The sequence below is a fragment of the Podarcis liolepis genome (genome assembly GCF_965112155.1).
Source record: "Podarcis liolepis genome assembly, chromosome: 3".
In the NCBI taxonomy this organism is placed as follows: domain Eukaryota; kingdom Metazoa; phylum Chordata; class Lepidosauria; order Squamata; family Lacertidae; genus Podarcis; species Podarcis liolepis.
In genome coordinates, this window is record NC_139557.1 from 119,145,217 (window position 1) to 119,170,384 (window position 25,168).

Here is a 25,168-nt window from a genome sequence, read left to right on the forward strand (position 1 = left end):
GAATCCAGGGGCTCACCATGCTCTTGTCCGAACTCCTGTCAAAGGGGATAGGGCCATGCAAGAGCCCCTTGGAGCATTTGGGGAGAGGCGAGGATCTGGTACCCAGCTCCATCTACTCCCCATAAAATGTTTTCCCTTACTGACTTTGCAGGCTTGTGAATGTCAGTTCTGTCCCTGGGCGGGGACAGATAATAATAAATAATAATAAACTTTATTTATATCTCGCCCTCCCCAGCCAAAGCCGGGCTCAGAGCGGCTAACAATAGTAAAATGATAAAACATTCTAAAATCATTTCATTATAAAATTAATTCAAATCAGATTAATGGCAACCATTGGGCTAGAGTTCTGTGAGGATTGCCAAAGGAGGGGGTCAGGCTGTGCCTTGGCCAAAGGCCTGGTGGAACAGCTCCGTCTTGCAGGCCCTGTGGAAAGATGTCAAGTCCCGTAGGGCCCTAGTCTCTTGTGACAGAGCGTTCCACCAGATCGGAGCCACAGCCGAAAAAGCCCTGGATCTGGTTGAGGCCAGTGTAACCTCCCTGTGGCCCAGGAACTCCAAGATGTTTTTGTTTGAAGACCGTAAGGTCCTCCGTGGGACATACCAGGAGAGGCTGTCCCGTAGGTACGAGGGTCCTAGGCCATATAGGGCTTTAAAGGTTAAAACCAGCACCTTAAACCTGCCAGGGATTCTTTAGCTGTGATCCCTGCATTGCAGGGGGTTGGACTAGAGAACCCTTGGGTGTCCCTTTCCAACACTATGACTATGATTTCTGTCTAGGCACCTGGAACTCCCCTTGCAAGGAATCTTGAATGAAACCTGGCAGGTCTTAGGACCCAGCCTCACTTGATAAAAAAGGAAAAAAAGAGAGGCATTCTTTTCTCTTTTGGGTCTCTTCAGGGTTATGTCTTAGTGGGAGGCAGAATCCCAGGCTGGCTGGCATGAATGAGAGACGGCGGACAGAAATACCGGCGTGAAAAGCCTCAAACTGGAATAGTACGGCGGTAGCTAGGCAACGGCCTTGACGCAACCACACACACACACACACACACACACACACACGGTGGGAGAGACGTCCCTTTGAAAAAAAAGATGCACACACATTTTTCAAAGCCAAGAGAGACACAGCCAGTGGCTTGGAGGTTTAGAGGAGGACTGGAAGCAACATCATCAGCAGCACAGCTGAAGATATTCAAGTTAGAAAGCCGAGCGAGAGAGGCAGAGCAAAGCGTTGAAGTCTCACCACTGGAATATTAATGGGGGATGCCCCTGACGCCATGCAAATTCTGGTAAGTTTAATATATTTTTAACTCTCCAGCTTCTCTGCCACCTTCCATCCCACCCACCACCTGAAAGGAGGCAGGGAATGATCGTTTCCTGAAGATGTTACCGGTACCTTATCAATGGTGTGCAAATTCTTGCACCCATGCTTACCCCAGGGCTCTTACCAGCAGGTGGAGACTTTGACATTTATGCATCTTGTTCCCCCGGGCAATTTCATCCTATATATGTGCATATATTTCTAAAAACCACAAAGGTTGCGACTGCAAGAGTGCAGCTTCGGCAGCCGTTTCCACAGAAAGGAACACGCCCCTTCGTCCCCTAAAACCTGCTTAAAGGAATTAGGATAGATGTCTCTCTGCTTATCTTCTGATAAGGGAAGGCAGGCTTTATTTCTGAGCCTGTTGCTTGCTGGGTGTGAGAGCAGCCCCACAACAGCACTCCTTCTGACCGCTCTCTCTCACACACACCCTGCCAAGAAGTCATGAGTGGTGCAGGACGAAATCTGGATCTTGAAACATTGAGGGACCTCATGGAAGCACGGTGTCAACGATAGAAGGACAATAGGACGCGAGGTTTCAAGTAAGAGCAGCTGAGATGCCTTCCGGGTGTGGGGAGATGTGGAATGAGGACCAGCGCTTTGAACGAAGCAGCGTCCACAAATACGGCAGCAGTGAGGAGAAAAGGTGGTGAGATTTTGTTCGAACCCATGTTGCACCTAGATGAATGTGATGGGTCCTGTGGTTTCTGTGGCTGGAGGGAACGAGGGCTGGGCAGATCTGCCTATTCCTGTCTCTCTCTGTTTTTCTTATTCTTCCTATCTTGAATCCAGTACTCCACATTTCCCCATGAATTTGCACGTAAGGAGAAAAATCTACTAGTCCTCATGAACATTCACCTGTATTTTAGTGCAAATTTCTCCGCCTGTGAACATTTCTGTGTGCATTCCCCCCCACTCTTATTTACATTTTTTTTTTTTTGGAAAGCAATTTTCCCCAATTTAATGCATTTTCATATGCTGTTTTCACCTAAATGTGCCTTTCTATGCATGCTTCATCCCAGTGTATGCACATTCATGCCTGTTACTTGCCCAGCAAAATTCGCACAAGTGTGAATTTGAGAAGAGGACTCCGAATATTATTTCAAAAAGTGCAAATTTTGTAGGTTCGCCTTTGGATGAGAACTGGATCAAATTTCTCCCCTCAGAGCCTGTGATTTTCATACGATTGCAGACTCAGCTCCCCACCCCTGTCTCTTATTTATCTTCGGAAGCCTTACTGAAAAGGTTCACGTTCCACACCCTTTGCAGTTTTCATTGATGAAATGGGTGGGTTCTCCCTCCCTCTCTCCTTTTGTCTGGTGTTCTGCATCCTCTTTTTGAAAACGCGAAAGAAAAGCAATCAAAAGGTGGGCTCTCTTCCACAGCTAGTGACAGGTTTTGATCTCAGCCCTTGGGGGAAGATGCTCAGGAGATTGGCTTGGCATGCAGAAGGTCTCAGGTTCAACCTTTGGTGGGAAAGATCTCCTGCCTCAGACCCCGGAAAGTCACTGCTCAAATGAACCAGTGGTCTGTGTTGGTATATAAGACACCTTCCTAAGTTCTTAACTCCTAAGGATCTGAGATTGGAAAGACTGCTTTAGAAGGCCATAATGAAAGTAAGGAAGGTTGTTGCTCTTGTTGTTTGCTATGAAATGGGGTGGGTCCATTTTTAGCACAGTTTGCAAATACAGTGGTACCTTGGGTTACATACGCTTCAGGTTACATATGCTTCAGATTACAGACTCCACTAACCCAGAAATATTACCTCGGGTTAAGAACTTTGCTTCAGGATGAGAACAGAAATCGTGCAGCAGCAGCAGGAGGCCCCATTAGCTAAAGTGGTGCTTCAGGTTAAGAACAGTTTCAGGTTAAGAATAGAAACGAATTAAGTGCTTAACCCGAGGTACCACTGTACGCACAAAAGGATCCTTTTCTGTGTTCAAAAATGTACCTACCTAAAAAGGCAGTATGCCACAAATGATGATGATGATGATGATGATGATGATGATGATGATGATTTATTATTTATACCCCGCCCATCTGGCTGGGCTTCCCCAGCCACTCTGGGAGGCTTCCAACAAAATATTAAAATACCGTAATACATCAAACATTAAATCTTCCCTAAACAGGGCTGCCTTCAGATGTCTTCTAAAAGTCTGGTAGTTGTTCTTCTCTTTGACATCTGGTGGGAGGGTGTTCCACAGGGCGGGTGCCACTACCGAGAAGACCCTCTGCCTGGTTCCCTCGGAGCTGGACCTCAGTGTCTGGGTAGAATGATGGGGGTGGAGATGCTCCTTCAGGTATACTGGACCGAGGCCATTAGGGCTTCAAAGGTCAGCACCAACACTTTGAATTGTGCTCGAAAACATACTGGGAGCCACTGTAGGTCTTTCAAGACCGGTGTTATGTGGTTTCGGCGGCTGCTCCCAGTCACCAGTCTAGCTGCTGCATTCTGGATTAGTTGTAGTTTCCGGGTCACCTTCAAAGGTAGCCCCACATAGAGTGCATTGCAGTAGTCCAAGTGGGAGATAACCAGAGTATGCACCACTCTGGTGAGACAGTCCATGGGTAGATAGGGTCTCAGCCTGCGTACCAGATGGAGCTGGTACACAGCTGCCCTGGACACAGATTTAACCTGTGCCTCCATGGACAGCTGTGAGTCCAAAATGACTCCCAGGCTGCACACCTGCTCCTTCAGGGGCACAGTTACCCCATTCAGGACCAGGGAGTCCTCCACACCTGCCTGCCTCCTGTCCCCCCAAAACAGTACTTCTGTCTTGTCAGGATTCAACCTCAATCTGTTAGCCACCATCCATCCTCCAACTAACCGCCTCCAGACACTCACACAGGACCTTCACCGCCTTCACTGGTTCTGATTTGAAAGAGAGGTAGAGCTGGGTATCATCTGCATATTGATGGACTCCCAGCCCAAACCCCCTGATGATCTCTCCCAGCGGCTGCATGTAGATGTTGAAAAGCAAGGCGAAGGAACTACGATTATTATAATTCAACCAAGGAGTTCATCATTCTCTACTCCCCTATTTTGTCCACAACAACCCTGCAAGGTAGGATAGGTTGAAAGACAGTCTAGTCCCAAGGTCACCCAGTGAACTTCATGACTGCGGTAGGATTTGAACCCAAGTTTCCCCAATCCTTGTCCAGCACTCTGACCAGTACATTGCACATGCCTAGAAATGCTGGATTTCTTGAGTTAAAATTCTGGCAATCTTAGCACCATGTGACAACACCCCCCACCACCACCACCAAGGGTCAAGCAAACAGACCCTGGGAGAGATTTCCCCAAGGGCATAATGCTCTGATATAATATGAATCTCCCATTTATTATTCATTGGCTTTGCTCCTATATTTGTTTACCCATTTGCAGGCTCACGTCCATGCATCCATTTAAATGAGCAGGATGTTCCTTTTTTTTTTTCTTTTTTGCAATGCACAGCTTTGGGAAGGTGGAAAAATGCTGTTCTGCAATTTCTCAACCTCCTTCTGCAAAAGCACTAGAAAATTGCATCCTGTTGTCAGCAAACTGACAAATATTTAGCAGCGTGATAGAAAATCGAAATGATGGCCTCATGCTGATGATTAGTGGAATTCCAAGTTGTTGGGATTTTTTTTTTTATTAAAAAAAGTGGGATCTGGGGCCTTGATCAATCCTTGGCCCTTGGCATAGGTCTGATACGGATGACAGTCTACTGCAGGCTTCCTCAACCTTGGCCCTCCAGATGTTTTTGGCCGACAACTCCCATGATCCCTAGCTAGCAGGACCAGTGGCCAGGGATGATGGGAATTGTAGTCCCAAAACATCTGGAGGGTCTACAGAATGGTCTACTGAATGGTCACTTAGCACTGTGTGCATGCAGAACTGGAACCAGGGGTGGCTAGTCTGTGCCCCGCAGGCCATTTTTTGCCCAGCGGTGGAGCAAGCTGATTGGGCGACTGGGGCAGCGCGCATGCCCTGCACCCAGGGGTGGGGCCAGCCACCCGCAGGGGTGGGGCGAGCCGAGAAGGACACACCGTGGGGCCTCTGAGGAGTCTGCCTGCCTCCTCCCACTCAGCCGCCCTACAGCTGGGGGGCAGGCAGCGGGCAGACTGTTTGGGCAGCGCGAAGCCTGCGGACACCCAAGCCACCACGTCTGTGATGGCCTGAGACTCGGGCTCGGACTCAGAGCCAGAGGAGTCTCAGTTCACACCAGATCCTTTGCCTCAGGCAGCAGCTGAACCTAGTCTGGGGCCTGATTCTGAAGAGCCCCAGTCTGCACAGGTTCCCCTGCAACAAGCACCAGCTGGGCCAAGTCAGGGGCCTGAGGCTGCCCTGGCTCCAGATGCAGGGATTACCTTGTTGCCTTCAGCTGGGCCATCACTTACAGCTGCTCCACTACCAGTTGGGTCAGGGGAGGCTGAGGCGCCCTCTGGGTCTAGTCACCCACCGGCATCTCCCGAGCTGCGAAGACTCAGGTCTGAGAGAATGAGAGACCTGAGTACTCGTAGGAGGAGTGCTCGCCTTCTGGTGAGACAGGGAGGTGAGTCACCGGGGGATCAGGATCGGCCATTACCCCGACAGAGATAAAAGGCTGCTGGACCCTGCCCCAGGTTGCAGGAGCAATGTTGCTGTTTGCCAGAACCTGCCTGTGATCCTGTGCCTGACCTTGCCTGCTTTCCTGCCTCGTGTCCTGCCTTGGCCCTGTCGGACTGACTCCTCGGGGAACCCTTGGATTCGGGACCGGACCTGGACCGCGTTGCTTGGGTTACCCCCGAGCCCAGCACAGTGTCTCTCCCAGGAGAGTTGTGTGGCTTGGGCGCGCTGCAGGCCCCGTGGTGAGTGCCGCCCTGCATTTTGTCACCCCCCCTCAGTGGTGACACCTGTGTCGGACCGCCCCCTTCGCCCCCCTTCCTCCGCCCCTGTTTCTACCCCAAAAAAACGTTTTAGAGCCTAAATTGGGTTGGGCACCTTTGGCCCTCCAGAGCTGTTGCTAAACCACAACTCCCATCAGCCATTCCATTTGTCTATTTCCCTCCTCCAAATGTAGGCAAGTATTTGGGAGTGGAATTGCCCATGCATCACATGTCCCCTAAAGCAAAAAAATTAAAATCTCTTTTCAAACTGGCACCCAGTTTTCTTCCACACAGCCCAACCCCCCTCTGCTTGTTTTTCCCCTTGCCACTGAAGGACGGGAAAGAAAGTGTGGCTGTGGAAGATGTTTTTATTCTTTTCTTTTTTGAAGAGCCTCGCTGCTCACCCGTGGCTTCAAAGCTTGCTGGCCATCTCTTTGCTGATCACTATGGCAACGTTTATCAATGCAAAGGTGCCACTGAGAAAGTGCTGAAGCTTGATGTAAGAGACCCACTGTCTCCCAGGTGTGGCTCCTGTCAATAAAACAAAATAAAATAAAAATTTCTCCTTTTTGTTTTGTTTTTTTAAACCCATGAACAGAAGGGAGAAAGCCTAAACGGCCTCGGTCCTGTATATCTGAAGGAGCATCTCCACTCCCATCGTTGTGCCCGGACACTGAGGTCCAGCGCTGAGGGCCTTCTGGCGGTTCCCTCATTGCGAGAAGCAAAGCTACAGGGAACCAGGCAGAGGGCCTTCTTGGTAGTGGCACCCGCCCTGTGGAACGCCCTCCCATCAGATGTCAAAGAGATAAACAACTACCTGACATTTAGAAGGCATCTGAAGGCAGCCCTGTTCAGGGAAGTTTTTAATGTGTGACATTTTAATGTATTTTTAATCTTTGTTGGAAGCTGCCCAGAGTGGCTGGGGAAACCCAGCCAGATGGGCGGGGTACAAATAATAACAACTTCTTCTTCTTCTTCTTCTTCTTCTTCTTCTTCTTCTTCTTCTTCTTCTTCTTCTTCTTCTTCTTCTTCTTCTTCTTCTTCTTCCCCATTCTGAGAGTACAGTAAATATAGTACATTTCCAAAAGGAATCGATGTTGTTTGGAGACATGGTCTCTAAGTCATTCATAGGAAGCTGCCATCTAACAGCACAGGCTATTTTAGGATAAACACTTGCCAAAAGTATGCCTCACTCTCACACATGAAAGGATTATTTGCATCTGCATAGATGCACACATAGAAATAATTACTGTAATTGAAACTGAAATTATAGTCAACAAAAAGGCAAAAACACACACACAAAAACGCTAATGCGATTCAACAAATGCATCAACAAGAGTATAGTTGTCCAGGTCAGGGGAAGTGATAGTTCTGCCCCATTCTGCCTTGGTCAGACCACACCTGGAGTCCTGGGCCCAGTTCTGGTTCCACAGTTTAGAAGGATATTGACAAGGTGGACCATGTGCCGAGGATGGCGACCAAAATGATCAAAGGTTTGGAAACCAAGCTTTATGAGGAACAGTTAAGGGATTTGGTTACAGGTAGGTAGCCGTGTTGGTCTGCCCTAGTCTGCAAATAACCGGCCATGACTGGACATAATGGTCGGGGGTCCCTTTACCTTTACCTTTATCTTATTGGTTTACCTTTTATGGGCTTTTATGGGCCATAGCTCAGTGGCAGATCACATGCTGTCCATGCAGCATCTATCTCTGTCATCTCCAGGTCAAAATAAAAAATTCCTTCCAGTAGCACCTTAAAGACTAACTAAGTTAGTTGTTGGTATGAGCTTTCGTGTGCATGCACACTTCTTCAGAATACTTCTTCAGATACTTCTTATCTGAAGAAGTGTGCATGCACACGAAAGCTCATGCCAACAACTAACTTAGTTGGTCTTTAAGGTGCTACTGGAAGGAATTTTTTATTTTGACTATGGCAGACCAACACGGCTACCTATCTGTAACTGGATCTCCAGGTCAGACTCTGAAAAAGTCAACTCCTTGTGTTATTGTAAACTTCATGAATGGATCGAGAGATAGATAGTCTGACCCTTACTCAGCATGGGCACACTTTGAACCAATGCTGCTTTGCCAATACACTAGTGGCCAAAATTGTGGAAGCCTTTTGGAAAAAGTGTATTTCCGAGGTTTGATGGCTCATAACACCTGATTGGCTCTCTAAATGCTCATGCTCATTGGCTACATTCAAATAGAGGAAAGCTACTGCATATCAACCTAAGCAAGCCGTGCTTCCTTTTTCTGGTTATTTGGCTATAACTTTTGATAGAATACAGATAATTGAACAACCTTTGTTGCATTACATTTTTCATTAAATGATCTTTCCATTGATATATAATTTTATGGTTTTATTCCAAAGAAAAGTGGTGTTATGAGCCATCAAACCTCAGAAATACACTTTCCCCCAAAAGGTTTACACAATTTCAATTTTGGCTACTGGTGTAAAATGGGGCACTTGGGTCGTGTGAATGAGGTTGCTGTTAGGATTCATTCCCCGTGTTGCAGTCATGGAATTGTTTTTATCACATGACAGTGTCTGTTTTCATTCCACATTGTGGGGAGTGACAGAGGCAGGATGTTTTTATTACTGTGTTTCTGTGATGTAGGACATTTGTCCTCTGTTCTTTCTCATTGCTGTCTGATGCTGAAGAGGAAGGAGCTGAGTTATGATGCTCCGAGTGTGTATATGTAAATAAACGTATAGCCAAAACCTGTGCTAATGAGTCTGAACGCTGACTGCTTATACTCTGCTGATCCTGAAGTGTGCTGATGCCTCTTGGTATCAGACGCTGTGAAGTTTGGGCTGGAGAAAGCTTTTGAATCTCCCAAATGAACAACAAGGAGAGCATGTGTCTCTGCTGGACTACTACTCATGTGTAGGACCTCCTGACAGTTGTTGCTCTGAACACCTAAATTGCATTTCTCCCCATTTACTGTCAAAGCCTGTTGCTTTCTGGGGTGTGCAGGGTCTTATAGATTAAATGTCCCTCCCTTCACATACTGACCTGCTCTGCACAGGTGCAATGGATGTTTTCCAACTCTCTGAGGGTAATGAGCCATGCCTCCCCTTCGGCTAAAGTCTCCTCATTTTACTCCAAAGAACTGGGAGGAATGCAAAGATCATACTTGGCTTTGGTTCTGGAACTCCATCCAACGCCTGTAAGAAGGGGTTGAATTTCTCTAGGGTACAGAAGGACCTTGTCAAGAAAGGGCTTAGAACTTCTTCTTATCTGGTCAGGGAAGATCCTGAAATCTGCCAGCTTTGTGGCTGGAATCTTTCCATAACAGCTTGCATTATGCCGCCCTTATCTGGGTTTCTGATCTGCACCTGATACAGCCACTCCTTGCAAACGCCTGTAACATTCTCTTTCTTTTTCTTTTCTTAAAATGCTTCCTGGTTATGAGTAGGGCTGCTTGTGACTTTTTAAAAAGTTGGGTGGAGACATGTGAACTATGTAACGGGAGCTCCTTCAAGCTGCAAAGGAATGCTAATTGCTTAAGTGTATATACTTAAATACCTCTCCACTGTAATAATGCAAACACCGTCCACTTACGCACTTTGAGGTACTTGATTAAAGAATGAGGTTGCGGCATCAGAATGTTCTAGCAAAGCCGTTAGTTTTCTACAGAGGTAGGCGGGGGGGGGGGGGTTATCTCTGTTGGGATTCCTGCTCTGTATTTGCAGTCATGAGGTTGCTGTCTATCAAATGACAGTGTATGTTTTCATTCCACAGTGTGGGAACAAGACGGACACAGGAAGTTTTGTACTACTATGTTCCGGAAAGTGGGACTATTGTCCTTTGTTTCTTTCTCTTTGCTTTGCCAGTGTGGTGTAGTGGTTAAGAGTGGTAGACTCGTAATCTGGGGAACCGGGTTCGCGTCTCCGCTCCTCCACATGCAGCTGCTGGGTGACCTTGGGCCAGTCACACTTCTCTGAAGTCTCTCAGCCCCACTCACCTCACAGAGTGTTTGTTGTGGGGGAGGAAGGGAAAGGAGAATGTTAGCCGCTTTGAGACTCCTTAAAGGGAGTGAAAGGCGGGATATCAAATCCAAACTCTTCTTCTTCTGCTGCTGCTGTCTGATGAGAAAGAGGAAGGAGATAAGGCAGAATGCTCCGAGTGTATTATATGTAAATAAAGTAGATTAGCCAAAATGCTGTGCTACTGAGGTCTGTTATGCAAACAGCGAATACTCTGTGGATCCCTAAGTATGCTTATCCTTCTTGGTATCAGTCGCTGTGATGTTCGGGCTGAAGAAAGCTTTTGAAGCTTCCGAACAATCGACCATGAGGGAGAGAACATGCCGGTCGGGCATGTGTCTCTGCCAGGGTGCTACACGAGAGTAGGATGCTCCTAACAATCTCTGTGTTGTGCAAGCAATGAAGATCCCACAATCCAATTCCGCAAGGTTGAAGGTGACTCTGCTACCTCTTGCAAACATCTCCTCCATCACAGGAATCATAAAATTGGAGAGTTGGAAGGGACTGTGAGGCTCATCTAGTCCAGCCCCCTTCGATGCAGGAATAAGCAGCTGTCTCATATGGGGATCGAACCTGCAACCTTGCCATTATCAGCACCATGCTCTAACCAGCTGAGCTAGGAGAGGAGCGTGCTCTTGTGCTCTTGAGTGCTTATGTGATCTGCTGGAGCACAAGAAAATTGGTGGTCCTTCATTGCTCCAGCAAGTGAAAGAGGTGATAGCAAGGCTTTCACGTTTGCTCGTGACCTTTTACTGTAGCCGTAAAGAGAGGCAGAGAATGAGAAATATAACCAAGCAGAGGCCAGATTCATCTCCTTTTTTAATGAGGTTCCTGCTTCACAATAGCTGTTTCGAAGGCAGCAGGTCTTTGCAAGACTGTGTTTCTAATTAAAAGCCATTTCGGTCAGCCGATGACCTTTCATTAAAGTTCAATGTCTTCCACATCTTGAACCTATGCAACGAGAAGCAAGCACCACTGAGGTCAAGGAAGCTTACTCACAGGAAACAATGCACGGGAGTTAGGATTGTTGTCATGTTGATCCTAATCAATTGGCTATCATGTTATTTACTTCTGCTCTTTGGGGGAAGATGTTGGTGTTAGACACGCACATTAAATGTATCCCCATTGAGTCCGAGAGGTCAAGCCAACTGCTCTGATCATCAGCACTTGAAAAACACTGTGCCTTTGTCCATGCTGGTTGATTCCAAAAGGTATGGGCCAAACCAGGTCACTTGATGCCATTGGGATGTCAGGTGATTGACAGGTAGGCAGCCTCACCTGGGTAGATCATCTCCTAGAGAACTCCAAGACATTTCTTGGTGGGGACACCGGCATGCAATTCCTTCACCACACTCCCAAATTGAGATTGACCCTTCCACAGCAAAGCATATATGGGTGGTGAAGGGAAAGGTAAAGCGACCCCTGACAGTTAAGTCCAGTCACAAACGACTCTGGGGTTGGGGCGCTCATCTTGTTTTACAGGCCGAGGGAGCCAGTGTTTGTCCGCTCCGCAGACAGTTTTTCTGGGTCATGTGGCCAGCATGACTAAGCCGCTTCTGGAGCAACAGAACACTGACACCAGAACAATGCACGGAAACGCTATTTACCTTCCCGCCGGAGTGGTACCTATTAATCTACTCGCATTTTTGGCGTGCTTTCCAACTGCTAGATTGGCAGGAGCTGGGACCGAGCAACGGGAGCTCAGCCAGTTATGGGGATTCGAACCACTGACCTTTTGATCAGCAAGCCCAAGACTTAGTGGTTTAGACCACAGCGCCACCTGCGTAGTGTGTGGTAGTGTGGTTCAAATGGTAAACTGCCTCACCAGGAATCCAATGTTGCTCTGAGACATTTTCTGTTGTAAGTGACAAATAAATGCAAATAATAACTATCATTAATATTTGTATTAAAATTAAAATACATTGTGATGTTGACTCACTTGTGAGAATCAGCCCTGGGACTTTTCGAAGTTAAGTTCTCTCTCTCTCTCTTTCTCTGTAAATTTCCAGGCTGACATATTTCTTCCTGGCGGCTTTAATTGATTGCTCAATATATTTTTATCACACAGATGGCAGTTAACCTCTCCTCTGGCTGGAGGGACTTTCAAGGCTGACTGCAGTCCTCCTGGATACATGAACGCTCTTTCCTCGAAGAAAATCTCGCCGATTTGCCTCCAAACGTTGCGAGGAAAAGGCAAGCTGGAGACAGGTAAGTCCCGTTCACCTCAGCTTCAGTTTATGAATTATGGTGGAGGGAGGGAGAGAGGAAAACGAATCCCCTGCATGAAGAGCCAGTTGCATTTATGGCCCTTGCTAAACCGCTCCCCTTGATTAAGAAGATCTTCCTCTAGATAGGGGAATAGATTCACAGTAACCATGGTGATGGGCCTCCCTAAGTCAAAGGTCATTTGTGCAGCCATCATTTTGGACAGGGGAAGCCGATGTCTGAGAAGGAAGTAAATAAACCCAAAGCGCTGCTAAAAATAAAAGCGGCTGGGCTTTGTAGTCTTCCCTGTTTACAGACGTTGCAGACGTTAGAACATCAAAGATGGAACAGACCAAAGTCTCTTCTAGTCCAGCCTTCTGTTCACCAGCCAGATTGAAAACAATCCAAGGAACAACATCTGCACTGAATGCAGAAAATCCCAGGTTTAAGTTCCAGCATTTCCAGGTATGCTCTGCTTCCACGACTGGAGGCATCAACCTTGCATGTTTAGACCTTTAAGGTAAAGGTAAAGGGACCCCTGACCATTAGGTCCAGTCGTGACTGACTCTGGGGTTGCAGCGCTCACCTCGCTTTATTGGCTGAGGGAGCCGGCGTACAGCTTCTGGGTCATGTGGCCAGCATGACTAACCTGCTTCTGGCTAACCAGAGCAGTGCACGGAAATGCCGTTTACCTTCTGGCCGGAGCGGTACCTATTTATCTACTTGCACTTTGACGTGCATTTGAACTGCTAGGTTGGCAGGAGCAGGGACCAAGCAATGGGAGCTCACCCCGTCGCGGGGATTTGAACTGCCGACCTTCTGATCGGCAAGTCCTAGGCTCTGTCGTTTAACCCACAGCGCCACCCTCCCCCTTAAATAAATTCAGACAAGTCTCAAATTTTGGTTTGGTTTTTGGCAGAATTTAGGCCACAACTTTATTGATTACGGCAAGTGAATGGTCGCATAGGCTCTGGTTCGACTAGTTCTCTGCACCGTTGCAGGTAGCACTGACCCAGGGCACCAGCATAGGTCAGCCAAGGGTGAACACCTGGATAAGCAGAAAGCCAGGAGGAGGGTATCTCCACTATCTAAATGCCCCCCTGGACTCAGTCACGGGCACAACCCCCTCTCAGGGGTTGACCAAACCATCGAGTCCCTGGATTTCTTTAACGGAATACCCTTCACATAGGGATGGGAGAGCGTTTGCCCATCCCTATCACCTGAACCAGAGCCTATCCGCAACCTCACAAGTTGTGACGATTTGCTACACGGCAGGCAAAACCCAAATATCAACAGCCAATCAGCCAAGTGGGGAAAATTCCTGCCTTGTCCATGTCCCAATGACAGACGACACGTGACGGCATAGCAAGGTCAAGCGCAAAGCCCTAAATATAGGGAGAGGTGGGCAGGTGTTCCGATGTACGCACCGAAAGAGGAAGCTCTGGGTCACGTGCATAGGTATATATAGGTCCCTTGATCTGTTTAGCTTGAGTCCCATTGACCTGATTGAACCCTGCATCAAGGGACCTACCAATTGGTTGTTGTGGCTATCCAAACGTACCCACCCACAACACAGGGTTGGGTTGTCAGGTCTCACCACAACACATGCCCTCTTTAAGGGAGGACCCGATTTCTAAAAACCAGTTGCTGGAACCCACAGGAGGCGAGAGTGTTGCTCTTGGGACGGTGTCCTGCTTGGAGTTTCGCCACAGGCATTTGATTTTCTTCTTCTGCCTATTGTAGCAGCTGTATTAACTGTGCTAGACGCTGTGTGGTTTTAAATTGCTTGCCCATAGCTTCTTTCATTTATTCTTTTGTCATTATACGCATCTTTATGCACACTAGATTAGTTGCATTTATATCCCATTTTTTTCTCCAAGGCAAACATTCTTCTCCCATTCCCCATTTAACCTCCACAACCACCCTGTGAGGTAGGTTAGACTGAGAGACTATGACTGGCCCAAGGTCACCCAGTGACCTTGATGGCCAAGTGAGGATTGCTAGCCCAACTCTCTAACCACTGCACCACACAGTCTCTCTTGAGCCCAGTGTGTACATTTTTGTCCCCATTACCTGCCTGAAAAACTGCTCTGAAAATTCAGATGGGTTTTGAAGGATGGAAGTGTTTTGGTTTGCAATGGCCTTAGCATCACCTCTCTCCTATAGATGACTTATGTTTATTAAGACAAGAGTCTCAAATTATCTACCTTTATTATCTGCCTACTCTCCAAAAAATAAAACAAATGCCCAATTAACAGCCACAAGGGAGCCAGAGATTCACTTTCTTCTCTCTCTCTCTCTCTCTCTCTCTCTCTCTCTCTCTCTCTCTCTCTGAATACCTTTTATCAACATCCCATTTAGAGCATCTGCCCCCAGAACAATGGCGACATTGAGGAGAAAGTAGACCTGCGTTCTCTAAAAAGATTTGTTTTTCAATAGAATTCTTTCTGTGAAAAGATTCCCCCAGAATAATTACAGACTTGGTGTCAGAATTATATGAATTCCCAGCAAGCGTTCAGCAGGCTGGACAATTACCCAATAGCTCAAATTACATTTTAATGCATTTGCACGAGGTCCTTCCAAGAGTTCATTTCTGGCCACGTTCCCAGGTGGACAAAAAGTTGGTTTTGCTTTACATCGCACCCTTAGAAGAAGAAGCCGGAACTGTTTCTGAATCCAGCACCAGATCTAATTGTGTCATTTTGGAGAAAGTCACATTCCTATTTCTCCCTTTCCCATTCGGATAAATTTGGGGCACAGGGGAAGGCAACACTGTTTTTGTTTTTGTTGATATATATGGTAAAGGTGAGATTCAAATCCAGCTCTCTTAATTTATTTATTTATATTATTTACAGCTTTTAAAGCCTGCTCTGTGCTGAATAGTTTCAATCCCAGAGCAGGGAATCGAGTGATAAAAACAAAGCAATGCACAAAATTAGCAAAATAATAAGCCGAATAAACAACAAATTAACAATTCTGCCTTAAGGTAAGCAAGCAGAACAACAGTGACAAAAAATAAGAATACCAGCTTAATACCAAATACCTGGGTGTAAACACACACACACACACACACACACACTATTAAGATATTAATTCACACTTTCTAAAATGACGCACTAACTGAAACACAGCTATCCTTCAAAGCCAGCACTACTCTGAATTTTGCAATGCAGTTCTCCAGCAAAGCAACACACATTCTAGGATGAAACATGCATAAAGGTAAAAGTAAAGGGACCCCTGACCATTAGGTCCAGTCACGGATGACTCGGGGGTTTCGGGGCTCATCTCGCTTTACTGACCGAGGGAGCTGGTGTACAGCTTCCGGGTCATGTGGCCAGCATGACTATGCTACTTCTGGTGAACCAGAGCAGCACAAGGAAACACTGTTTACCTTCCCGCCAGAGCGGTACCTATTTATCTGCTTGCACTGGTGTGCTTTCGAACTGCTAGGTTGGCAGGAGCAGGGACTGTGCAACGGGAGCTCACCCAGTCGCAGGGATTCGAACCGCTGACCTTCTGATCAGCAAGTCCTAGGCTCTGTGGTTTAACCCACAGCGCCACCCGTGTCCCTGAAACGTGCGTAAAAAGGCATATATTTGCGAACAGAGATAGATGACACAATCAAGGGTCATAGCAATGGTTCCCACCTCATCTCTTACGTGGGGCAGCCAATCCACTTGGTGCCAACAGACTCTCTGTGGCTTCTGAGCAGCTGAACACCTTTCTCTGCCACCCCACCCTGGAGTGGCATGAATCATAGCCCGCAAGCATCCAGAGGAGGAAACACGAAGCAAATTGTCCACAGAAGCAACACAGCAACAATTCCTAGACCTAACACAAAAGAAAAAGAGGGTGGCCAGAAGCCATGGCTGGTTTTTCTCTTCCGTTCCCAGTCCTGAGGATCCTCATAGGCCTCAATGTTGATAAGGCTGCTCAGGAGGAATGAGGAGGTGGATCTGCTGGGCCTCTGCCTTCTCTCTTCTCCTAACCAGCTGATTTATGTTCTCTGTTCAGCCTGCTTCTCAAACATATCCTCCAACATTTCTCCGATGAAAATAGGGGTGTCCTATTTAATGTTGATGATGATGCTAATAATAATACCTTTATTATCTTAATGAACTTAATGAAACATTAAACATTAAAAAACTTCAGATGGCTTGGGGATCGTATGAAAATAGAAATGTCCTTCCAACATTTCTTCAATGAAAATAAGGATGTCCTATTCAATACCCTACAACAGTTCTCCACTGAAAATAGAGACGCCCCCTCCAACTTTCCCCCAATGAAAATAGGGACTTCCTACCATACCCTCCAACATTTCTCCATTGCAAATAGAGACGTCCTAAGGAAATTCGGGACATTCAGGGATCGAATCAGAAACCAGGAGGGCTTCTGTAAATCCAGGACTGTCCCTGGCAAATAGGGACACTGGGAGGGTCTACCCTGGTAGGGCATTCACTTTGCTTGTAGAATGTCCCCAGAATCAGTCCCAGAATCTCCAGATAGGGCTGGGAAAAGTCTCCCCATCTGAAATCTGAGAGCTGCTGCCATTGACATTAATGAGCTAGGTGGACCAATGATCTGATTCAGTAAAAGGCACCTTGCTATGTTGCTCATGGGTAGAGCACTGCTGGTTCAATCCCCAGCATCTCCCGTTAGGGTTTGACTGACTGATTATATTTCTCCATGGGCTCATTCCGCTCCAGCCCCCCTGCCCTCTACTGCTGTAGCTGATGGTGGTGCATGTGGGTCAACAGCTGTGGGAGCTTGGACTTGATGCCCGGGGTCTGCAGTGAGTGACATGGTGCTAGCAGAGCAAACAGGCTGTGTTGGTCCCAGGGGGTTACCGTGCGGCCTGGTCCGAGGCTGAACTGGGGTCCAAGGTAGGGAGTCGGGCGTGGTCAGGAACTCGGGCAGAAAGCAGGACAGGGTGCCAGCAGGAACAGGTAACCAACGATGTTGCTCCCGCAACCTGGGACTGGGGCTGGCTGGCCTTTATCTCCTCTGAGGCCTAGGGCGGCCCCGGTCCACAGGTGACCCGCCTCTCCCGGCCTTAAGGTGAGCACTCCTCCTGTGGGAACTTAGTTCCCTCCGCCTCTCTGCCCTGAGCCTCTGTAGCTCAGGAGAGGCTGGAGGGTTACTGGACCCAGAGGCAACCTCACCTTCCCCTGAGAGGGCTGGGAGAGGAGCACCTGCAGGCAATGGGTCCTTGATCACCTCCGGAGCCAGAGCAGATACATCAGGTGTCTGCTCCTGAGGATCTGGCACAGGTGTAGGCCCTTCAGATTCAAGCCCCTGCCCCGGAGGCGGGGACTCCTGTGCAGGCTGGGAGTCCTCCAGTTCAGCCTCTGAATCAGATTCCCAGGCCATAACACAGGGGGACCCCAGGATTCTGAGTTGAGGCACTGCCTTGGACGGCTCTTCACCCTATGTATGCTGGATCTGGTAGGCAGCAGCACACAAAAACAAATCCAGACTCCTCACAAGTGCTTTCCCTCAGGTAGCGCTCATCCCACACCGTTAAACCTGCACATACTTTGTGTGGTGAGTTCCCGTTCCCCCCAGTGGAAATAAAGACACATGACACAATTATTAAGGTTAATGGGCTAGATAAGGCCACAACTTTATTGGTTACAGGTGATGAGTGGTATTGGCTTAGGCATTGGTCCTAACCGACTATCCAGCTTCAGCCCTTCCGCTTGAAGTCCGGGAAGGGTTAACCACCAGTAGGGGGAGTCCTGCTGATGCACATCAGCTAGGAACTCCCCCGGGGTCACTGCTCGGGGGTGTGCCTTAGGCCCTCACCTCCATAGGCTTCGGACAGGGCCACTCCCCCCGGAATCCTTTATCGGACTACCCTTCAATATGCAGGGCAGGTGATGGCGCTTCCCCCCCTCTTCCATCTACAAAACAATACCAATACCAATGCCTAACCGCCAATACTAAGAAAGTTGTGACGACTTGCTATGAGGCAGGCGAAAACCAAGTGGCTGGTATGTGGGAAAAGAGGGAGATCCCTGGCCGCACCTGAGTTTAAATCGGGCGGGCCACGCCCCCAAAGCCAGCCAATTGGCTGGCCATGGGGTGACGCAGCCGGGGATTCCCCCAATCATGCAGGGGCTGGGCCGTGACGCCTGCAATCCCACCTCCTCTGCAGGGCAGAAGTGGCTTTCTCCCAAACTGCCTCCCCACAATATTAACATCTGTGGAGACGCCCCACTTTCCCTCTGGGTACAGCTTTGGTTGAACAGCCCACAACATGAGACAGGGCATTCTTGGTGATGGCCCCCCACCCCAGTTCTGGAACTCCCTCTCAAATGTCCCCCATCTTAGCCTCATTTCAGCACAAGGTGCACAACCCTTTTGTTTCCCCAGACCTCTGGAATGCAATCTTCCTTCTTGGCAACGCCGCAAGAATGCCGTTGTTCCATTAAAGTAAATAGAGTTATTGTGCCATATTGGTTTCCCTGCACTCTCAGGGCAGGCTTGAAGTATGAAGAAATAAATAAAGATCTGCACCTGTTAATCGCTTTTGTGGGTGGGCTCCCATAAGCCATTACACCAGCCCTTCCTTGCCTCCCAGGTAGCAAGGCTCTGCAATGCAAAGCTGAGATCGTGTCAAGTACGCTAACAAGATAAGGGTTTATTAATTGTGCAACACTCTGCTACAGTATTTCTCCCACTCTTCTCTCCCTCTGACCTCATCCTTAGTAATCCGTTTCTTCGCCCTGAGCACGGTGCCTGACAGGTCTCTCTCTGCAGCACGAAAAGCCTTCTGCGGGAAAGCTAGAGAAAGCTTGTTTGCTCTTGCCCGAGAACATCACCAGACAGCCGGGGCGAAGTCTCTTAGAGAGACGGTTTAGGCTGAAGGCTTTCACTTCCATTTTTCTCAAGTTCAGGTCATATAAGGAAGTTCTGGTTGCTCGTCCGTTCCTCCCCCTTCTCCCCCCTTGACAATTTGCGGCTGAAAACCAACAATGTGCCTTTGTGTTCCTGCTTAGATGGTGTCCCGTGTTGCTAAAGGGGGTGTCTTGGATTGAGCGGCGAAAGCGTTGAGTCCCAACTTCTGAGCAAAGGAAATTTGGAGCAACTGATCACTGCATGGATGGTATTGCCTGGATATTGGAGCCCTCCGCTAACCTCTTGATGGATGTTGATGGCATTCTGCCAGAAAGTAAGGTGTCTGCCCCTAAGATTGAGATAGAAGAAATGTTGGACAGTGCAGATCCCGAGACGGGAGGCGGTGCTCCTCCTGACGACCACTTGCGGAACCTGAAAGCTCTGACGGAGAAACTGAGGCTGGAGACGAGGAGACCCTCCTATTTGGAGTGGAAGGCCCAGCTGGAGGGGATTGCATGGAAAAGCCACCCGGAGCCTCCTGTGGAAGCCAGCCGGGATAAGAAACCAATGGAGGAAAGCCTTCCTTTAACAGAGGTGCAAGTTCATATCAATGGAGGCTCTTTGAAAGCCCAAGTTCCGGTGATGACCCGGGAGAAAATCAGTGGTTTTGGAAATATTGATGAGGCTCTCAACTGGCTCAGGAAAGAACTGGTAAGTTGGTTCCTGCTGATGTTTATTAACCTTTTAACTGCTTTGCTTCCTGACGACCTGTTTATTGAGCTTTCGCCCTGATTTCTTTGTAGGGAGGTTAGACGATGTTGGCTATTTAATGAGAATCTGTTCTGATTTGTTTCTGGGGAAGTTAGACGGCTTGGTGTTGAAACCAGTGTTATCCTGCACTTACCACAGCACTTTCCTTATTGCATAGAGTCTGACCTCTTGGGGAAACAGGTTTGTTGCACAAGGCCTCCCCATCAGCAATAAGTGTGCAGCCCTGAACTTGCTGGCATGTGATTAAATATCAGCCTCAAATAGTGACAGCTTCAAAGTGCTGCATGTTCTTCTGACTTCAATGGGTCTACTTTCTTATGTGTGTGTGCTGGATTTCACCCTAAGGGAAGAAGAAAAACCTCACCTCTCTTTAGTCACAATTATTCACAGAAAACACACAACTCTCTCTCTCTCTCTCTCTCTCTCTCTCTCTCTCTCTCTCTCTCTCTCTCTCTCTCTCTCTTCTTTCTTTCTTTCTTTCTTTCTTTCTTTCTTTCTTTCTTTCTTTCTTTCTTTCTTTCTTTCTTTCTTTCTTTCTTTCTTTCTTTCCCTTTGTTCATTTATACATGCAAAGCCTTCATTCCGTAGGAAAACGAAAAACAAAAATAGGCCTCTGCTCTCGATGAGCTTACAGTCTGAACATTTTTTTGTTCCATTTCCCCCCTCTTCCTTCTTGTTCCATTCCCTCTATTGTTCCTTCTTTTATTTCTCTCCGTCCTTTATGCAGTAAGCTGGCTGGCATGCATAACTTTATATACTCCTTCCAGCAGCATTTAAGAAACTCCTTCCAAGCTGGAGATTGCAATGAAAGTTCACTCTGTCTCTGAGCTCCCCTGCCTGACATTCGGCTCATTTGTGCTGGGTTGTTTTTTTTTGCGGGGGGTCTTCTTTTCTCACCTGCTTATTTCACCACTATAACTAAAAGAAAAGAGATAACCTCAACAATGTGGTTTTAAAAAAATAATAATTTGGAGAGGGATCATAGCTCATGAATTCATGGAATCTTGTGTAATTGAGAGGGATCTTGGAGTTCATCTAGTCTAACAGCCTGAGCAATATGAGGTCAATGGCAGCATCCCTGTCTGGGGCCAAATAAATGCATGCATCGAAGGAACACTTGCCACCTCTGAAGGCAGCCAGTTCAGCTGCCTAATAGAAGAGTTTGGAAGAGTTTGGATTTGATATCCCGCTTTATCACTACCTGAAGGAGTCTCAAAGCGGCTAACATTCTCCTTTCCATTCCTCCCCCACAACAAACACTCTGGGAGGTGAGTGGGGCTGAGAGACTTCAGAGAAGTGTGACTGGCCCAAGGTCACCCAGCAGCTGCATGTGGAGGAGCGGAGATGCGAACCCGGTTCACCAGATTACGAGACTACCGCTCTTAACCACTACACCACACTGGCTCTCAATAATGTTTTGGCCATTGGAAAGTCCCTTCTAAAATTTAGCTGAGAATTGCTTCCCCACCATTTCCACTTATTGGTTCTAGCACTGCTCTTTGAAGCAACAGGGAGCAGTGGCGGAGCTTCATGCTCTGGTACTGGGGGGTGGATAGCAGGCAGGGGTGGGGCTGGTGCACGTCCCGGGCATGCGGCGTGCCACCCACAGGGGCGCGGCGCGCATCCTGGGGGTGTGGCATGACTCCTGGGGGTGTGGCACATCAACTGTGGGGGTGTGGTGCTCAGCACAGGTGGGGGAACAGCAGCGATGGCACCCCACCAGGATTGTGCTGCTGGGGGCGATGTGCTCCCCCCGCACTCCTCTTCCTCCGCCCCTGACTGGGAGCACATGTGTTGTGTGTAGAAGCTCCCACATTCAATTCTTAAAGAACTGGGAAGAGTCAGTAGAGAGGAAGGAGAAATTTGATTTGCATTTCAGGGTGAATCTATGCAACTCACACTTTCGGAAACGATACACGAACCAAAGCGGAGGCATCCTCTGAAATCTGCACTTCTCTGAATTTTGCAATGCCATTCTCCAGCAAAGTAATGTGTGCAAAAAAAAAAAAAAAGGAGAGTGCATATACTTGTGTGCAAAACTACAACTAATCCAGAATGCGGCAGCTAGACTGCTGACCAGGAAAGGTCTCCAAGCCCATATAACACCGGTCCTGAAAGACCTACATTGGCTCCCAGTATGTTTCCGAGCACAATTCAAAGTGTTGGTGCTGACCTTTAAAGCCCTAAATAGCCTTGGCCCAGTATACCTGAAGGAGCGTGTCCACCCCCATCGTTCGGCCTGGACACTGACGTCCAGCTCCAAGGGCCTTCTGGCCGTTCCCTCCCTGCGAGATGTGAGGTTACAGGGAACCAGGCAGAGGGCCTTCTTGGTAGTGACACCCACCCTGTGGAACTCCCTCCCACCAGATGTCAAAGAGAACAACAACTACCAAACTTTGAGTAGACATCTGAAGGCAGCCCTGTTTAGGAAAGCTTTTAATATTTGATGAATTATTGTATTTTAATATTTTGCTGGAAGATGCCCAGAATGGCTGGGGAAACCCAGCCAGATGGGCAGGGCATAAATAAAAATTATTATTATTATTATTATTATTATTATTATTATTATTATTAAATGCATATAATAGTGACAATAGTAAGAAGTATTATGTTAACGGTTGCCTTTGCAAAAATGTGCATGTTAGGCAAATAGGGCATGCGAAGATATGTATGTCAGGAGCAATTTGCACGAAAACGATTGAGTTATAGAATTGCAGAATTGGAAGGGACCCCACGGATCATCTAGCCCACCCACTGCAATGCTTTTAAAACGCCACTGAATTTCCATGAGGACTTTTAAATAAATAAAAACATTGCAAACCGATGTGGCACTGCAGGCATTGTAACATTGACTTCCTCGGAAGGTGGTGGACTCTCCTTCCTTGGAGAATTTTTAACAGAGGTTGGATGGCCACCTGTTATGGATGCTTTAGTTGAAATTCCTTCATTGCAGGGGGTTGGTCTAGATGACCCTTGGATCCCTTCCCACTCTAATATTCTATGAATAGATTTCCAGGGTTTTAAGGCAGGTGGTCTCCCAGTCCCAGCCCTGGCTGGAGATACCAGAAATTGAACCCGGAACCTTCTGCACACAATCTGGGTGCACTAACCACTGAGCTATGGCCCAAGCACTCTTGCCCCCCCCCCCAATGAAGAGGAGACAGGTGATGGTGTCCTAGAGAAAATCACCTGCTCCGTTGGCTGAATTTCCTGTACTTTCATCGTCAAAATAGCTTAATAGCAGTTTTGTGCCTCTCCTTCCAATCGATGTTAATGCCTGCTGTAATTGCGTGCAGCCCGGAGACCGAACAGAGGCTGTGATTATAATGCCAGCCTAAGTTGATTTAATGGAAATGCTGACCGGGGCCCTTTCGCTGAATTTAGAAAGGAGGACAGGCAGCAGGGAATCTACGGGTTTTTCCCTGCATACCTTGAGACCGCTCTGCAGAGCTGGTGGCACCATCGGAGCAGGACTTGGGGGGGGGTCTGTTTGGCAGAAGGAGGAGAAGCAGGGAGAGCTGCCCACATGCTGAAGCCAAGTAGTACACACTGCGTGTTCAGGTCCCCAAGCCACCCCAATAACTCACACATCACACGCATTTTTTTGTTTAAGGCTTTTGGCATCATTTTGGCCAAAACTTTATTTAAATATGGAACTGTGAGTGGTTGCTTAGGCATTGGTTCTGACTATCTGTTCCCCCGTCCAGGGACAGAACTGATTTCCGGATTCCAGCAGAAGCCAGTCAGGGAAAACAATATTGGGGAGAAATGAAGCTGGGCACCAGACCTTCACCTCTCCCCACATGCTCCCAGAGGCCAGGGACTTGGACATAAGCATGGAAAGCCCCTGGATTCCTTTAATGGAATTCCCTTGCAGCACCAGCATTGGAGGGGTAGGGACTTACCCCTCCAACAACCAATTTTTTAACCAATGCCTAACCGCAAACCTTACAAGTTTGTGGTTAAACCACAGAGCCTAGGACTTGCCGATCAGAAGGTCGGCGGTTTGAATCCCCACGACGGGGTGAGTTCCTGTTGCTTGGTCCCTGCTCCTGCTAACCTAGCAGTTTGAAACCATGTCAAAGTGCAAGTAGTTAAATAGGTACCGCTCTGGCGGGAAGGTAAACGGCATTTCCATGCACTGCTCTGGTTCGCCAGAAGCAGCTTTGTCATGGTTTCATAAATCATGGTGCAATAAACCATAGTTTAGAGCTATGTACAAGTTTGGTGGAAGAAATATGTTCTGCTTTTTCAGACTTATTTTCAACTCAGAAATCTCCGCCCCCTTCCCTTGTATAATCCCGTCAATTAGAGAGAGAGAGAGAGAGAGAGAGAGAGAGAGAGAGAGAGAGAGGATAATAGAATCATAGAATTGTGGCGATGGAAGGGACCACAAAGGGCATCTAATCCAACCCCCAGAATGCAGGAATCTTTTGCCCCAAAGGGGGATCAAACCTATGGCCCTGAGATTAAGAATATCGTATGCAAAGGCCAGCTTCATTGGCCCAGAATGCTGCCTCCTGCCTCCTGCACCACAATTAACCTTTCGCTGGTTCTTCATCTATAGCCAAAGGAGAATCTGATGTGTGAGAAACTCAATCTTTTTATCTGGGACACCCGAAACCGAGCACCAAGTCTGAAGCCAGGGGACAGGGATTCAGCGCTAGCACCTTTCCTCTTTGTCTGAGCTGTAATCCTTTTGTCAACCATCACAAGGCTTTGTCCGTTGCCCCTTTATGCTCCTGTCCTGTGGAGATCAGCTCCCCACCAACTCCCTTCTTTGTTTTACAATGCGAGAGAGAGAGAGACCCTTCTCACCCTGAAAGAGCAAATGAAAGCTGGCGGAAAGCTTTATCTCCCTGGGAAAGTTTGGAAATTGTTGGGCTGGAGCTGCTGAAGAACTGATCCTCATTTCTCAACAAAACACTGGCAGAGTCCCATTGCAGATGGAAATAAGGTTGTAAGACTATAGAGGCACAAGAATTGGGGCCATCTAGTCAAGAACTACTTTTTTCCATAAGATCTAGATGCCCTCATAATCAGAGAAGATGAAGATGGAGGAGGAGGAGCTTGGATTTGATATCCCGCTTTATCACTACCCTAAGGAGTCTCAAAGTGGCTAACACTCTCCTTTCCCTTCCTGCCCCACAACAAACACTCTGTGAGGTGAGCGGGGCTGAGAGACTTCAGAGAA

The 25,168-nt window shown here is 47.8% G+C and overlaps 1 protein-coding gene across 3 annotated transcripts in view; it reads left to right on the forward strand.

The window, feature by feature from the left end:
• The first annotated feature begins 922 nt into the window (after positions 1-922).
• FAM167A (family with sequence similarity 167 member A) overlaps positions 923-25,168 on the forward strand; it is a 30,526-nt gene continuing 6,280 nt past the window's right edge. The window contains exons 1-4 of one of the 3 annotated variants that reach the window (XM_083494839.1): positions 923-1,285; positions 12,227-12,366; positions 15,219-15,349; positions 19,365-19,914. In XM_083494839.1, coding sequence (XP_083350965.1) covers positions 19,465-19,914 — 450 coding nt within the window. In that variant the 5' untranslated portion in view covers positions 923-1,285; positions 12,227-12,366; positions 15,219-15,349; positions 19,365-19,464. Of the gene's footprint in view, positions 1,286-1,495; positions 1,964-12,226; positions 12,367-15,218; positions 15,350-19,364; positions 19,915-25,168 lie in introns of those variants that run through there. The other 2 variants (XM_083494837.1, XM_083494838.1) reach the window with 2 other exon arrangements.